Here is a 16,597-nt window from a genome sequence, read left to right as displayed (position 1 = left end):
GCTGAAATTTTCTTGAAACTTTTAAAAAAATTCATCTAGAGGGTTATTTTGTGACACATTGGGGAAGTCTAAATAAATATAAAATGCAAAAGATTAACTCGTAATGTGATCAGGAAATCATATGAATGATTAAAGGAGAGTAGTTACTATAATAGTTATAATAGCTCTCTTTCCTCATATGGTCATTCTCCCATCTTTAATATTTTTCACCCTAACATATACCCTTTTTCATTTGTGTTCTAATCACTTAATTTTTCATTAGTCTTTGACTTTGTTTTTTGTTATTAAAGTTTAAAATGGTCTCTGTCCTTTGACAGATTAATGATTGCTTTGAAAGGAGATCAAGCTCTGAAGTCAGTGTTTTGTATGTATTTTACAAAAGTAATTTTAGTTTTTAACAATTTTATGAGGATGGTTTTCTTATAGATTCTTCACAACACAAACTTGGAATGAAAAGGTTTTATTCCTGTTATTTACCTTCCTTTGCATTTTCTACATCATAGATTATATAATGAGTGAAGTTAAAGATAGCATTTTATTTTGGTCTAGTAAATTTTCGTTCTAGCAGTTTTCCGTAGCCTTACCTCAGATTCACTTGTTTCAACCTATAAATAAGGAGGTCTTTATTTTGCAAGTAAATGCAATTAAAAAGGGAAAAGTCAAGTTATTCTAATGATTAATAATTTACCAGTATCTACTTAATGTTCACTTTGTCTCAATTCTTAATGAATTTATGCTTTGTTTTATTAATTAAGAAATGTTTTCTTCAAAAAATACAAAAATGAAAATGTGGGTACTTTTTGGTCCATTTTAGTAAGTAATTTAAAATTCCTACTTTACATATTAACATAGTTCAATGTCAGTAATTAATTGTTTTGTATATAAAGATCATCTAATGTTATTCTCAAAACTCACACAGAGTTTAGTATTATTTTCTCTTTTTTTTTTTTTTTTTTTTTGAGGCAGAGTCTCACTCTGTTGCCCAGGCTAGAGTGCCGTGGCGTCAGCCTAGCTCATAGCAACCTCAAACTCCTGGGCTTAGCGATCCTCCTGCCTCAGCCTCCCGAGTAGCTGGGTCTACAAGCATGCGCCACCATGCCTGGCTAATTTTTTCTATATATATTTTAGTTATCCAGCTAATTTCTTTCTATTTTTTTAGTAGAGACAGTCTCGCTCTTGCTCAGGCTGGTCTCAAACTCCTGAGCTCAAAGGATCTGCTCACCTCTGCCTCCCAGAGTGCTAGGATTACAGGCGTGAGCCACTGCACCCGGCCCATTTTCTCTTTTTTTAAGATACAGGATCTCACTCTGTCACCCAGGCTTACATGTAGTCGTGTGATCACAGCTCACTGCAGTCTCAAACTCCTGGCCTCAAGCAGTCCTCCTGCCTCAGCCTCCCAAAGTGCTGGGACTACCGGCCTAAGCTACTGTGCCTAGCCACTATCAAAGAAAATTTTGCAACTCTTTTAAACATTAGATTGCAAACTTAGAGAAGAGCTTCCAGAAACCAGACTAAGATCCTCAGATGTTTGCTTTAGATTTGTGACCTGGGGTAGAAAAGGAATTCCTATCCCTGCTGTGGCCTAAGAGATGGCAGCTGTGCATGCTTGAGGAATTCAAGGCCTCTCTGAGCCTTGGTTTCCTCTTTTATAAAATGAAAGATCTGTGGTCTGCCTCACATGTCGTGGTAATTGATGACAGCAGTGTCTGCCCACGCTCAGAAGGCCCACAGGCTTGACAGGGTTATCTTCCCTCTTCTCGTCACCCTGGTGTCTACAGAAATGACCCTTTGTCATTATTCCAGCAGTTTATTTATCTAGCCCTTGCCCATTTTTAGGCTCCTAGTCTGACTTGGCTCCCTTCCTCCTTTACGGCTGCTGAGGCTAAGGCAGACTGTCAAGGGCAGGGCAGAGCAGGAGACCAATGCAAAGGCTGCCTTTCGTCACGGGAGCGGTGGAGGCTCACTGCAGGCGGGTAGGGGTGCAGCTGGGGAGAAGGACTTGCACCCTGTGTCTGCTTTGAAGCTGAACCCTCCAAGAGCCTGTTAGAGTTTGGAGATGTCCGTTAGACAGTGAGATTCCGGAGAGAGGTCTGGGATAGGGAGGTCAATGTGGCGCTGTCGGTATGTCATTAGCGTTGAAGCCTTGAGTCTGGTAGCGAGTGCTTGCAAAGAGGGAAGGGATGAGGACCTAGGCCTAAGCCACTCAAGGTGGAGGCAAATGAGGAACAGGGAAAGGAGGTGGAGAAGGCCCTCCAGCAATGCCCTGGCAGCTGGAGGAAAGGGGTGGAGGGAGGCTCGTGCACACGGTGCAGGAGATGAGGACTGGGGACTGTCGCTAGGCTCTGTGGTGGCTGCTGGCAGCCTTGGTGAGCACAGCGTTCACGGAAATGAGGGAAGAAAGCCTGATGGGAGTCTGCTTAAGAGAGCATGAGAAGGCCGGGCACGGTGGCTCACGCCGAGGCAGGCGGATTGCTCGAGTTCAGGAGTTCGAAACCAGCCTGAGCAAGAGTGAGACCCCATCTCTACTATAAATAGAAAGAAATTAATTGGCCAACTAACATATATAGAAAAAATTAGCCGGGCATGGTGGCGCATGCCTGTAGTCCCAGCTCCTCGGGAGGCTGAGGCAGCAGGATCCCTTGAGCCAGGAGTTTGAGGTTGCTGTGAGCCAGGCTGACGCCACGGCACTCACTCCAGCCTGAGGAACAAAGTGAGACTCCATCTCAAAAAAAAAAAAAAAAAAAAAAGAGCATGAGAGGCTGGGAAGTAGAGACACAGGGTAGATAACTCTTCAAGAAGTGCTGCTGCAAACAGGAGTGAAGAAACGAAGTGATAGCTAGTGGGGATACGGGCGCCAAGAGAGACAATCATCACGTTTGAGTGGTGATGGAACGTGTCAGGAGAGAGCAGCGTGTTGATGATGTAGGAGTGAGAGGAATCCTGGCAGCTCATCCTCGCATTGGCTCCAGGGTGGAGGTCTACAGCCAGGCAGGTTGTGCCTTAGCCAGGAGCCCAGAGGGTTCCTTGGTGGTGAATGGCACATGGATGCTAGGGTGGGGCATTGAGAGGGCTCTGGGAGGCTTCTCTTGAGATTGGCTCAGTTCTCCCAGTGAATTGTGAGCATGGGGAAGAGGTGTCCGAAGTATAAGGAGAGAGGGAAAGGTGTGAAGTAGGTAAATGAAATGTAGGCATGATTCTGATTTGGCAACATGTATGAAACAGGGGAGCGAAGAAGGAGAATTTGCTAGTGATTTGAATGCTAGAAACCCATTTCCCAAGCAGGTCTTCAGAAGCATAGCATTTTGGAAGAATTGAGTTTATGTGTCTGTTGCCTAGGTTGTTTCATAAGTTTGTTTTTCTAAGATATGCCTCAGTTAGTCGCTTTTTTAAGTTGCTGTGTCCAGGATTTTTCTGGCTTGTGTTCTCTTGTGTAGTTGGTTACAGTTTCAGTGTCACTTTCCCCATACACAGTCCCAGTCATCCTAAGCCATCAAGTACCCTGCGGAGTAGGCAAAGCTGGTATCGTCTGCATTGTACAAATATGGCAGCTGGCCCCAAGGGAGACTGACTTCCCTGGCACCTTACAGGTATTTGGTGCACAGTTGAGTCTGGCAAAGGACTGGGCCGAGGCTCAGAAAGCCTTCTGCCTCACCTGCCACACCTGGCCAGCGGCCACAGGGCTTCGCTTCCCCAGCTGTACACCTAAGAGGTTAGATGGGTCCCTCGGAGGGCTCTCACGTGCCTCTCCTTTAGAAAGCTGTGCATCTAAGGTAGCACTAGTACAAAAATGAATTTCCATGTGCTTATGTAATTTTTTTCTAATTTCATGTTTAACCATTTCTGTCAGAGGTATTCTTAGTTTCAAGATAACTTTATTTTGAACTATAATGGGAAGGCATATATAGGCCTCATTGCATTGATTTAATAAACTGTGATAATAGTTTATAAAGATTCAGAGTGTAGGAATTTTTAAAAATTGTCTAACTTGGAAACCTAAACCTAATTTGAATATTATTTCACAATGCTTCTGTCAGCCAAGTAGGGTGGGCTAATCAATCACTTGTCAATCAGTATAAATACAGCTTTTTTTCAAATGATGCTGTTACATGTGACATGAATACAAGGCGTTTCAGTTGTATTTTCCTCAAGAGACCCCTTAGACATTGATCAGTGGAACAAAGTCATTGAGCAGCTAGGAACACCGTCGGCAGAGTTCATGAAGAGACTTCAGCCAACTGTGAGGAATTATGTAGAAAATAGACCAAAGTATCCTGGAATCAAATTTGAAGAGCTCTTTCCAGATTGGATATTCCCATCAGAATCTGAACGAGACAAAATAAAAAGTAAGACATCCTTTTTTTCTTATATATTTTTTTATAATTCAGGTGAACCTTTCACTTTTCATGTGATCATTGAGAGATGAAATGGCTAGACTCCTGAAATGAAGTCATGCACAGGCTAGTGTGTGATCCATGAAGGCTCTGAGAAGAGAAGGCCTAAAGGCCTAGAATTATCCTCTATAAGATGGCTTAATTGAAGCCTTTGGCCAAAATCAAAATATTTGAATCATTCTGAAACACTCTTATGTTATAATTACAGCAATTGAAATTCAAAAAGTTTTCAGGTATAAAGAACACTTGAGCCGGGCGCGGTGGCTCATGCCTGTAATCCTAGCTCTTGGGAGGCTGAGGCGGGCGGATTGCTCAAGGTCAGGAGTTCAAAACCAGCCTGAGCAAGAGCAAGACCCCGTCTCTACTATAAATAGAAAGAAATTAATTGGCCAACTGATATATATATAAAAAATTAGCCGGGCATGGTGGCGCGTGCCTGTAGTCCCAGCTACTCGGGAGGCTGGGGCAGAAGGATCGCTCGAGCCCAGGAGTTTGAGATTGCTGTGAGTTAGGCTGACACCACGGCACTCACTCTAGCCTGGACAACAAAGCGAGACTCTGTCTCAAAAAAGAAAAAAAAAATGAAAGAACACTTGAATACAGATTCTAGAGTCAAAAACATGATAGTAGTTCTATAAAAAATGTCCTTCCTGCCCTTCTGTGCCCTTCACTAAAGTGTAATTGCTTAAGGGAAGAGAATAGATTTGTTTCTGTCCATGTCTGGATAAACTGTGCCTTAGTCAGAAAAGCTCTAATCCTTCCTTTGCCTATTGTGTTGTAACTTTAATTGCTGAAACCTAGGTGAGCCTTATATTTAACCAAGTTATTGAACTTGTTGGCTTTTTTCTGAGTACTTATCTCTAGATTGAAAAAAAAGCAGTGTGTGTTGCCAACCTTGTACAAGGCAGGCTGAGCAGAGGCATCTGTGAAGGGTTTTGTGCTGTGGGAATGTGAGATCATTGTGTAATCTAAAAAGTCTATTCCAATTTTGTTTCAATGTGACAGAGAAAAGAAACACTCCCACATGCTTCGTGCACACACTCAGCAGCAGCACCCTTTGCTCAGCTCTTGCCGCCTTCCTGGCTGTGGTTTCTCACCTTTTAGGCCCTGTCCAGACATTGGTCTGAGGCTGCCCAGTGCCCTCCCCTCGACCCCATGCCTCTCCTCCCCTCAAGTACAGAGGTGGAAACCACATCTGGAAACCTGGTTTGTCATGACAGTAGCCACTCAGTTTTCTCTTAAAAGTTTTTGGATTCTATTGATTGAATGTATCAAACATTTCTTGAAGTTAATATATATTTGTTCTAGCTGTGCTATGTGCTATCACATTTAACTCTTTATTGTGTGATTTCCTTTTCTCAGATTAACCACATTAGTTTATTAATCTCATGTTTGTTTCCACCCTAGCGAGTCAAGCCAGAGATCTGTTATCAAAAATGCTAGTGATTGATCCCGACAAGCGTATCTCTGTAGACGAGGCCTTGCGTCACCCCTACATTACTGTCTGGTATGACCCCACTGAAGCAGAAGCAGTAAGTGTTGATTTTGAAAAGATATATGTCTGTTAGTCCAGAATAGCTACATAAGGATAGCAAGTTCTAGATTTTAGAGCTCCCAATTACAAAAAGGCTAAGTGTTATCTGGGACCTGGGCCACTGCCCCTTGGGGACATATGGTGCTGGAGCTGTGGCTCAGAGCACCTTGGAGTGAACAAGCTCACACTGTGGTGAGACCATTGTCTCTGTTCATGCCAGTGCTGACGTGTGATAATAATTTATTAAGCATCTGTTCTGTTCCTGGAACTGTGCCTGGTATTGGTTACATCCTCTTGTTTAGGCCACCCAATCAGAGAGGCTAAGCAACTTGCTGAAAATAGCACGTCTGTTTATCCCTCCTAAAAGCATCTGTACTTCCCGTGTCCCCTGGCGGGGGTTCCACTCTGAAGTTGGTGCCTGTGTGCTTTCTTCCATGTCAGCACTGGTGCGAATGGTCGTCAGCTGCAAGGCAAGTGACTGCCAAGTGGCATGCCTATTTCATGCCACTGGTAAACACAGCTTATGTCATGGCCTATGGTTTTAACCATCATTTCAAACATTGTTTTTTATAAAAAGAGTCCAATTTATAAGCATATTTTTTGAATGATTCATTTATGAGTTGGGGATTGGGTTTGGGAGTTTTATTGTGAAGAAATGTAAACTAGACGTATATTCTGAGAAACACTGCACCTTCCATAGTTCCTGCCATGGTGTGGTATCCATGGTGGAACTCTAGGAAACAGTCTGTGATTATTAATTTATAATTACATTTGAGCATGTATCTTTAGTGTTTTGAGGACATATGATTAGTAAGACCATAATAGCTCTCTTTTTTGGTTAATTTTTCCACAATTATTTTGATTCTGAAACTGATGTAATATCACACTTAGAACAAAAATCTTTAATAAACCATGTATTGAATGAAACTAAATCCGTATCACAGACTAGAAGTCTTCCAAGTCATTTCACCTGTTTTTATGCCTCATTATTTTTTGAACTGTTGACTTTCTGTCTGATTTAATTTTAGCCACCACCTCAAATTTATGATGCCCAGTTGGAAGAAAGAGAACATGCAATTGAAGAATGGAAAGGTAAAGACAGAGCTTATTTTGCTCCTATGACATTTCCTACAGTCCTGTCAAGCAGAAGCTTCTCACTTTGACAGCCACCCTTCGGGAAGGGCAATGGACCCTGCAGCCCACTTGCCCTCTCCACCTTCCAGTAGAAAAACAACTTGAAAGTAACAGAATTATAGAGGAACATGTATGAATTTCTTATTATTTGCTTCAAGAGAGAAAAATAAGGGCTTTTTCACATGACTTTACATTTTCCAATGTTGGTAAACTGAGCTTAGTTATTAGTATTATTTCATGCTTGTCTTGATCACGTGTTACAAATTGGCAGGCAACCCCAATTCACAGGCCAAACATTACCTATAAAATTCCCTGTATGAGCAGAAATGGGGAGTAAGGGCTGGGGGTCCTGTGAACTTCTGTTTGTTTTTTAAGCCACGTAGTTGTATGTCTGTTTTAAAATTTAGTTTGGGGAAATTTTTAGATCAAAAATATGCAAATGGGCATACTACCAGTATAAGATTAACCAAACAGTCCACAACAAACCAAGCCCATAGTGAAGAGGCTGAAGTCACAATTTTTCATTAAAAAGCAGGATCAATATTCACTGAGAACTGCAGTCAGAGCAAGTCAGCACTGACGGTGGGTCCTGCCCAAGGCCCTGCCGGGTGCAGGGGTGCCAGTCGCCTGTGTGTGCTTAGCAGGGCATGCACACAGCACATGCATTGGCCTCACTGAATGCTCACAGTGTGCTAAGGTTTGTGAATACCAAAAGTGTCAAAATCCCTAATAGCTTACTTAGTCAGCAGTTAGTTTTTCTTACAAATGAAAGTTGAAGAAAACTGAATTGGAGCCATAAAAAGACTTAGGTGTGTGGAGTCATTTTTAGCCAGTCTGGAGCTCATGGCCCATGCGTGGGTTCTGGTCGGAGAACCACAGTAGCGATGGAGAGAAACATGTTGACATGGATGTGGGAACATCCAGTCCTTTAAAATGTTCTCTGAAAGCCACTCCACCAGTTCTCTCTTTGTAAAACCCACGTATGGATTCTGAACTGCCCTACATCATTTGCTACCTTAAAAGATTTAATGGATCAAAAGATTTAATGGATCAAAACATGGATATATTGGTTCAGGTAAACTATATTACTGAATTGACTATATATCACAATTAAAAATAACATATCACAGTGCCCTTGGAGTGGTTCCCATTGATTTCGAAGCAGAGTTTAGAGATGCAGAGAAATTGATGAAGCATTTTAACTTGCATTTCTGTTTGAAGAGCTAATTTACAAAGAAGTAATGGATTGGGAAGAAAGAAGCAAGAATGGCGTTGTGAAAGATCAGCCTTCAGGTTAGTGATTGCTTTAATAGTTTGAATCTATGATATTTTTCTTTGCCTGTTCAATTGTTATAAGTGGCAACAGTGTGTTGGATGCGAGCCTGGCGAGCATTGAGTTTGAAAACCGCTGTGTGATTTGGCTCATAGTGTAGTGCCAGTGGTGGGGGCAGCTGACATTTTACCTGCGCGCCAGGCGCCAAACTACTGTGTGGTACGAATGCTCGTTTCATCCTCGCAATAGCCGCTGTCATCTCCATTTATAGATAAGGAAATTGAATTTAAAGCCTTTTCCATGTGCATGACTCTGTTTGTACTAGTCCCACCCAGTTAAAAAAGAACATTAATGCAAATCTAGGTGAAATATAATTAGGTTTTCTTTCAAGGAAATTTTTCATATCATTCTCCATTTTCTACTTGAGCTACCTAGTGGCAAAAGCCTAAGGACTAGGTAATTGTAAGATTATGAAAGACTCTGATGTTAGTGGTGTCAACCTTTGTTGATACCAGGTTTTCTACCTGTTTACTAAGTGAAAGTCTTCAGTGTTATTTATTTTCTCACTCCCATTCCCACTGGAAAGGCTGTGTGTGAGGAAGCACAGATTGCACAGCTTGCTTTTTATTCTTGAATTTTATATTCACCATGACATATGTGTCAAACATCTAGAGATTATATAACTTCAGCAGTAATGTAGGTGCTTGTTAACTAAGCACAAATTTAAGACTGCAAACACTAATCTCTGACAGCCTGCATGTTTTATTTTTGTTCAAACCAGACTAAAATATGAATAGTAGGAAATAGGATATAGTTTCATTTGCCTTAAAAGATTAAAATGTCACTTTTCTGTGTACATAAAACAAAAATAAAATGTACAAGAGGCCACTAAATTTTTTCCTTTTTGTAATATAGAGCCTTTATTTTATTTATTGCAAAAGATTTATTTGAATGTTGATGCTTTTTTCTATAGATTTAGTGTTTGTGATAATTCAAGTATCTGATGACACTTGAATCCTATTCAGACTTAAGCCTTTTGTGATACTGAGTTTTAGGATAAATTTGGCAATATTCTCTTGATATCTATTGGAAATCCAGCAGGTATTTTTTTAAATAGTTAATATGAATACACATGTCCACATATGTGTTTAGTCTCTGGGAAGAAAAGAATGTTTCAGGGAAAGATGTAAGAATATTTGGGATTCTGGGCCTAATAAGAGACTCAAGAAAAAGTTCCAATGTACTGTTGACTAACTTCTTATTTATATTAATAGTTAGGATTGGGAAACTCTGAGAAGGACAAAGACAAGAAATGGCCTAAAGTCTCATTGCCTGGATTTGCAGCAATGTCATGCCTCAGATTTTATTATATTTGGTTTTCTTAGCACAGATGCAGCAGTAAGTAGCAACGCCACTCCTTCTCAGTCATCATCTATCAATGACATTTCATCCATGTCCACCGAGCAGACACTGGCCTCAGATACAGACAGCAGTCTGGATGCCTCCACAGGACCCCTTGAAGGCTGTCGATGATAAGTTAGAAATAGCAAACTTGTCATCATTGAAGGAATTCTTGCTTCCATGGGCCTGAGATGCTTGGGAGTTGATGGAACCAAATAGAAAACTCCATGTTCTGCATGTAAGAAACACAATGCCTTGCCCTACTCAGATCTAATAGGATTGCCTGCTTAGACTATGAAGTGACGCAGATTATGTCTGAAGGAAAAAGTACATAGCCACACTTTTAGAGATTTTGTTCAAGATCATTTCAGGTGAGCAGTTATAATAGGTGACTTTTTTTTAAGTTGTGTGGTAATAGTAGTGACAATTTCACATCATTTGTAACTTTTGTGACTTATGTGCATGTGACCATAAATGCTTGCTTGGGCTTGCCCACCTACTACTTAGGAAATTAGTATATAAATGCCAAGTAATCTTCCAGGTAATGCTGCTTCTAGAATTATCTCTTAATCTTCTTAAGTAATTTGGTGTCTGCCAGAAAAAAAATAGATATTAGTTGACCATTATCATGTTATCACATCTTATCCTCTTTTATGGTATGATTTATTCTATTTCAGAAGGAATATGAGTAAATCTATTTAATAAAAAATATAGCTTTTCTTAAATTTGTGATGTTGGGGCTGAGAATTGTCATTGCTACAACCAAGACACTTATATGGACGCTGTTTTCTTTAACCTGTCTAGACAAGGATGATTGCACATTCAGCTTCACTGCATGATGGAATTTTAAGTTTTGTTTTATGCTGCTGAAGACATACATACCTTTGAAATCCTATCTACCTTATCTCTTTTTTCCTTGGTCTTCTGGAGTTATTATTAATTTTAAATGCTACCTAGAACTTCGCCTTGTTTACTAAACACACAACACTCCTTCCCAATAATACGATGGCAGATGAATTGCTGAATTCATTGCCTAATGTTAGAGTAGAATTTTACAAAATGCTCACTAGAGGTTGTCGCGGCCATTCACTAAGAGCTCCCTTCCTTCGCCAGAGTCCGGCCTGCGTTCTGTCCTTACCTTCCCTCATTAAAGGTGGGTATGTGATTCCACAAGGCAGCATTTCCCTTTGACAACACACATTCTCACTCAGTTTTCTTTCTTCACTGAAAGAAACCAGGTAAATTCCTCTTTCATCTGTTTTGGGAGGCCCGAGGGGTTCAGAATGCCTGTTTGCTGTTGTTGGTTCTCATTGCATGGGGGCCTTTCCTTTTTTAAGGGAAATCCGTGAATGCTCTGGGAAAACTCTGCAGAGGGATATGCAGGAAATACTCTGGAGAGTAGAGATTAACTATTGAATATTTTCTGATTTAAAAACTGCTCACCTGAAATTGATACTTTCAGACTTTATGATATGTAAATTGTTCAAAATTCATTAAGATTCTGAGTATTTAAGTGTCACGGCAGAGATGGAGTTACGATGATCACATTTGCCCACTTGTGCTCATAATGTTTTTCCCTTGAGCTTATGTTGTTACCAGTTCATGTCTTGTGTTCAATTATTTTGGAAGCTATTTGATCAACATTCTATAGAGTATGTTCTGAGGAGGAACTTTGATAAGAAAATTTATTATAAATATTATCTAAAATATATGGTTCTCTCTGTACTAGTTACATATTATTGGTTGGTCATATCACTGGAAACTGGAACCCTTGATGAACAACATTAATATTGAAATAAGAAATAGTTATATATTTGTGTCATTTAGACACTTTCAAGTACAAAATGGTAATAATGAGCATTGAAGCACCTATTATATGGCTTGAGATTATTTTAGCCTTGGAAGCCCGATAGTAAAGAAAGTTATCACTATACATATAAAAACATCTTAAAATGGACTTCTCTCTAATACATATTCTTTTTTTTTTTTTTTTGAGACAGAATCTCACTTTTGTTGCCCAGGCTAGAGTGCCGTGGCGTCAGCCTAGCTCACAGCAACCTCAAACTCCTGGGCTCAAGCAATCCTCCTGCCTCAGCCTCCCCAGTAGCTGGGAGTACAGGCATGCGCCACCATGCCCAGCTAATTTTTTCTGTATATTTTTAGTTGTCCAACTAATTTCTTTCTATTTATAGTAGAGACGGGGTCTCGCTCTTGCTCAGGCTGGTCTCGAACTCCTGACCTTGAGCAATCCGCCCACCTCGGCCTCTCAGAGTGCTAGGATTACAGGCGTGAGCCATGGTGCCCAGCCATCTAATACATATCCTTTTAAAAGACTTTACTAAATCTATCTTTAAAAGTAAAAACAAAGAAAAAGGAGAGTTTTAAGAATGCATTATCTGCCCTACATGGCGGGAATTCTGGCCCGCTGAGCCCGCCCCACCAGGAGCCGTGTGGGGGGAGGCAGTGCCCGTGGACTGGCCGTCCGCTCACTCTCTCCCTGGGCCAAGTGAACCTGCCGCCCTGGGTGGGGCAGTGACGGCGTGGCGGGTCTCCTGCCCAGGCTCTCTTCCACCAGGCAGAAGCGAGTGCACCTTGGATGGGCCCCAGAGTTCCCTAGGAGTGCCGCGCCCCAGGGTCAGAGTTCTCCCTGCTGAGCCTAGGTCTGCCAGGAGCCTGGTGCCGCGGCTCCAGGCTGACCTCTGTGGAGAAATGCCGATGCTGGAGAAAGAGCTGAGAAATGTGCTCAACTTTTTCATCTTTTCTATTTTATTTTTGTAATTTATATTGTGCACGACCCAGGAAGTAACTATTTTGGACATGTATTTTTATAAACCAGGTAATTATTATTATCCTGGAATTTGGACTAGGTTTGTTTCATTTGTTGGCTTAGTTTTCAGTCAAAAAGGAAATGACTGTCTTCCCTATGTCTGGGCCTTAATTCCAAGCGCAGGTTCCGGAGAGCAGACAGAGTCCTGCAGGGCAGGAGAGCAGTCTAGAGACACCGCGGTGCACGTTCAATCAGCTTTGGGCCTGGAGCTGGAAACAGGGTTCTGCTCTGATCTTTGGGATGCGTAACTCAAAGCCCAGTGCTAAAAAGAGAAAGCCCTCCGCAGGCCCGCTGCTGATACCCAGAGTTCATGCATGGTGTAACCGGATTTAATGCCATATAATCATGAGTCCATCTGGTTGATTTCTGATGTAACTCTCCGGTATTTCATACTGTGATGAACGCAAGTGTGACCTTTCAGATTGCGTATCTCAAAAGTAACATTGCCTAATGTTTTATAATAAAATATATTATGTGTGTTTTGATTGGTGAAAATAATACAGATTACATTTAATAAAATATATTATGTGTGCTTTGATTGGTGAAAATAATACAGACTACATTTTAAAAGAGAAATATATAGCATGTCCAATTTTTGTGTGTTTGTAAGTGACAGTTGACTGTATATACATTGCCATCTCTGATTACAAATTTAATATGGACATGGGTAGCCACTGGATGTCCTGATTTCAGTCAATATTAATAAGTGTTTTTACATCGAAAGGCAAAAAACATTTCTCTTGTTAGTTCTCTCATTGAGAATATTCTGCAGATTCCTGAATCTAAGTTTTCAAAAGCAATGGCAGTAAGTTTGACATCAAAAACATGCAAGTTCAAAATCAAATATTTGGAGTCTTAGTATAATTGTTTTCTCATGAGATATGGCCTGGAGAACTCACCAATCAGTCTTTAGTCGTATTACTTAAAACTCTTACTGGTGCTTCTGTGCTTGTGGTTTTGTGCATGGGGGAAGCCACTTTTACTCAATTTTCTTTTTGAGGCATTTTAGGATGTTTGATAGCTAAAACCACATATATAGAAGGGCTCTCAATGGCTCACTGTCTTTTCTTTGTTTAAAAGGACTAGAATATTTCCAGATATATGAGTTCAGTCTTATTTGTAAAGGTCTCTAAAAAAGGAAGATGTTTCTCTTGGCATCGGGCTGAGTTCCATTTCTCCATCTTACCCCCTTCCCTATTTAACCGTAGGCAGCCTAAAATACTTTTTATTTATTGACTGAAATAGTACACATAGGTGGGTTAGGGTTTGGGGGGAGGAGGGAGAGTGCTAATATTTCAAAATGACTCCATAATTAGCTACTTAATGTTGTCTTGATGATTCTGTGGCTACTTGTGTGAATTTAAGCATAAGGTTACCTTTGACAATAAAGCAGTTCTTTGATGTTTTCCTGTTTTCAGGAAAGTTGGTGACAAAATCAGTAATAACAGTGGCACAGTGGTAAGTCACAGCTCCTTGCAGCTGAGTGGCCATGATGTGAGAGGCCTGTGTCCAGCACAGCCTTTGGGAGCTGTCCTGGGATTGACATGCTCCTCGACAGTTTGAGGGACCAAGGCTTTGGGGGCTGGGGCCTTGGGAGCAAGAGCGTTTGCTGCTTCCTGTTCTCCACGGTGTCAGGGTTGGAAGAGAAATCCAGAATCACTTCATCTGACCCCACACCATACAGCAGCAAGGAGGCTGCAGCTGCAGCTCTGTCCTGACCCTGCGCCACAGCTTGCTCTTGAGAATCTCTTCCCTCTCTTTAGTTAGAAACATCTTTGAGAGGCCAATGACACCTGTGACCTTCTCCCAAGAAAATACTATGAGCACATTTACCAAGCTCTCCAAGAAACCCTGGTCCAGTGGGCACTGTGTCAAGAGCCCTTTGCAGATGCAGCTCCTAGATGCTGTGTCCTGAGGGAGCAGAGGCACAGGAGGCCTCTGATTGTGCACACAGGCCTTGGGTGTAGACAGGGAGCTCTTCACCCTGCGCCCTAAGCACTGGTCAGTGTTCTTATTTGACGGGGACTTGGTTCCAGTCAACTGGATCGTTCCCATCACTCCACGTGGAACTCGGGTGCAAAATGGAAAGGTATGGACACATACCTCTAAATGCATCTCTTAATTTCAAAGTAGTTCTGTGCTGAGCTTTGAAATAGATTCTTTCGCTTAAAACCCTATTTTAAATCGTTGATTCTCCGGAAATATTTTCTCCCCTCCTCTGTTAGGGACCGACCTTCCACAGCCCCACTGGACAGAAAAGCAGAGACATCGAGGATGCAATCACACAAGAGGAGGTTTATTTTCTGGCTAGCCAGGGTCCAAGCCCCAGAGCACCAACGCAGTGGCCACTCTTGCAGGCAAGGACCCCGACCAGGGTTGCAGCATGCCTTTTATCTCTATGGTGCATGCGCTATGCAGTGGCTGATCACGCGTGGATCATGCATTGACCTTTAACATGATTGGTTGGCTGGTAGCCCACTATACAGGGGTTCGAATAATGCAAAGTTGGCGCAAACAAGCGAGCAAGCAACGGTTTCCATGGCAAGCAAGCAACAGTTTCCAGAAGCCGGATGTTGGTTCCGGCTTCACTGGGGTGTGGGCCTTGCAGGTGTGCAATGTCTCGACCCCGGCTTCACTAGGGTGTGGGCCTTGCAGGTGTGCAATGTCTCGACCCCTCACATTCCCCCCTTTCTTTAGAAGCTGGTCGAGCACTCTTGCTCGTCTCTTGGGTCTTCTAAAGGTTTCAAGTCTGTGCTACCTGACCAAAGCCTCTGATACTGCTGCTGCAACACTAAAAGCTGTACTGTATTAACTCTTTCCTTTACAAAGATTATTATCTTGTTCAATATGCAGGGTCCGAATGTAAAGACTAAGAGCAGAATTACTAGTGGTCCTAATAGCGTTGAGATAAGGGTAGTTAGCCAAGGGGAGCTGTTAAACGAAGATTCAAACCAACCTGCCTGCAGCTCGTTTTCCCGCTTGCGGCGGGCAAGCCCTTCTCTAACTTTAGCCATAGATTCCCTGACGACTCCTGTGTGGTCCGCATAGAAACAGCACTCTTCTCGGAGGGCAGCACATAGTCCCCCCTGTTGAAGGAACACTAGATCTAGCCCCCTCCGATTTTGTAGTACTACTTCGGACAGGGAGGTCAGAGACTTTTCCAGATGGGAGATAGACTCTTCTATTCTTGCAATGTCTTTATTAATGGCTGCTCTCAAGGTGCTGAACCCTTTTTGTTGCATCGCTAGGGAGGAGATACCAGTCCCTGCTCCTATTGCCCCCAAGCCAAAAAGTGTGGCCAGGGTAATGGCTGCAAGGGGTTCTCTTTTTCTCTGGAAAATTAGGTTAGTGACCCCTTGGCCTGCCCTGCTGGTGTACATGGTCTCTACTGTATGGTATATTATTTTAGGGAACACTAACACCATAACACAGTATTTTTTAGATTCATTAAAAACTGATAGGCTAAGGCAAGGGGTTAAACCGGTTTTGGAGCAAATCCACCATTTACTTGGCCCGAGAATGACCCATTTTTCTTTTCCTGATTGATTTATTACTCTGTTACCCCTGGCACAGAGCTGTGCATGGCTGGGTGGCACTGTTCCCAGGCAGGTCCCCTTGCCAAGAACTGACTGAAAAGTGAGACCAGGGCCTTTACGGTCCCATTGACATGACCTAGGGGAGGCTTCTGTGGAGAGGTTGCCACCGTTGCCTTCCACTGGCTCTGGCACTGCTCTTGGTCGCTCTTGCTAGCCGACTTCACGTGGGAGTGGTGTATCCAGGTTGATATTTCATCCACCTTGAGGGCAGTGGGAGTAACAAGGATAACTTGAAAGGGGCCCTTCCATTTAGGCTCGAGGGTTTTGCTGTTATGTCTTTTTACCCATACCCAGTCTCCCGACTGGTGTGGGTGATAAGAATGTTCAGCACTACCCGCCCCCAGCTCTGTGGCCTGGTATATGGCGCGGAGGGCCGGCCACACTCGGCTGTGAACGCGCTGCAGAGCTTGTACAGCTTGCAACACGTGTTTGGGGTGTTTT

At 42.3% G+C, this 16,597-nt stretch overlaps 1 protein-coding gene across 6 annotated transcripts in view; it reads left to right on the top strand.

Moving 5' to 3' along the window:
• Positions 1-13,136, top strand: part of MAPK9 (mitogen-activated protein kinase 9) — a 54,284-nt gene extending 41,148 nt beyond the window's left edge. For 5 of the 6 annotated variants that reach the window (XM_012754590.3, XM_012754587.3, XM_012754589.3 and 2 more), the window contains 5 exons: positions 4,161-4,343; positions 5,799-5,923; positions 6,954-7,017; positions 8,281-8,352; positions 9,723-13,136. In XM_012754590.3, the coding sequence (XP_012610044.1) occupies positions 4,161-4,343; positions 5,799-5,923; positions 6,954-7,017; positions 8,281-8,352; positions 9,723-9,865 (587 nt within the window). In that variant the 3' untranslated portion in view covers positions 9,866-13,136. Of the gene's footprint in view, positions 1-4,160; positions 4,344-5,798; positions 5,924-6,953; positions 7,018-8,280; positions 8,353-9,717 lie in introns of all 6 variants that reach the window. The other variant, XM_012754592.3, reaches the window with a different exon arrangement.
• The last annotated feature ends 3,461 nt before the right edge of the window (positions 13,137-16,597 follow it).

Source organism: Microcebus murinus, chromosome 17 (assembly GCF_040939455.1).
Source record: "Microcebus murinus isolate Inina chromosome 17, M.murinus_Inina_mat1.0, whole genome shotgun sequence".
Classification (NCBI taxonomy): Eukaryota; Metazoa; Chordata; class Mammalia; order Primates; family Cheirogaleidae; genus Microcebus; species Microcebus murinus.
This window is presented reverse-complemented; position numbering and strand designations above follow the sequence as displayed.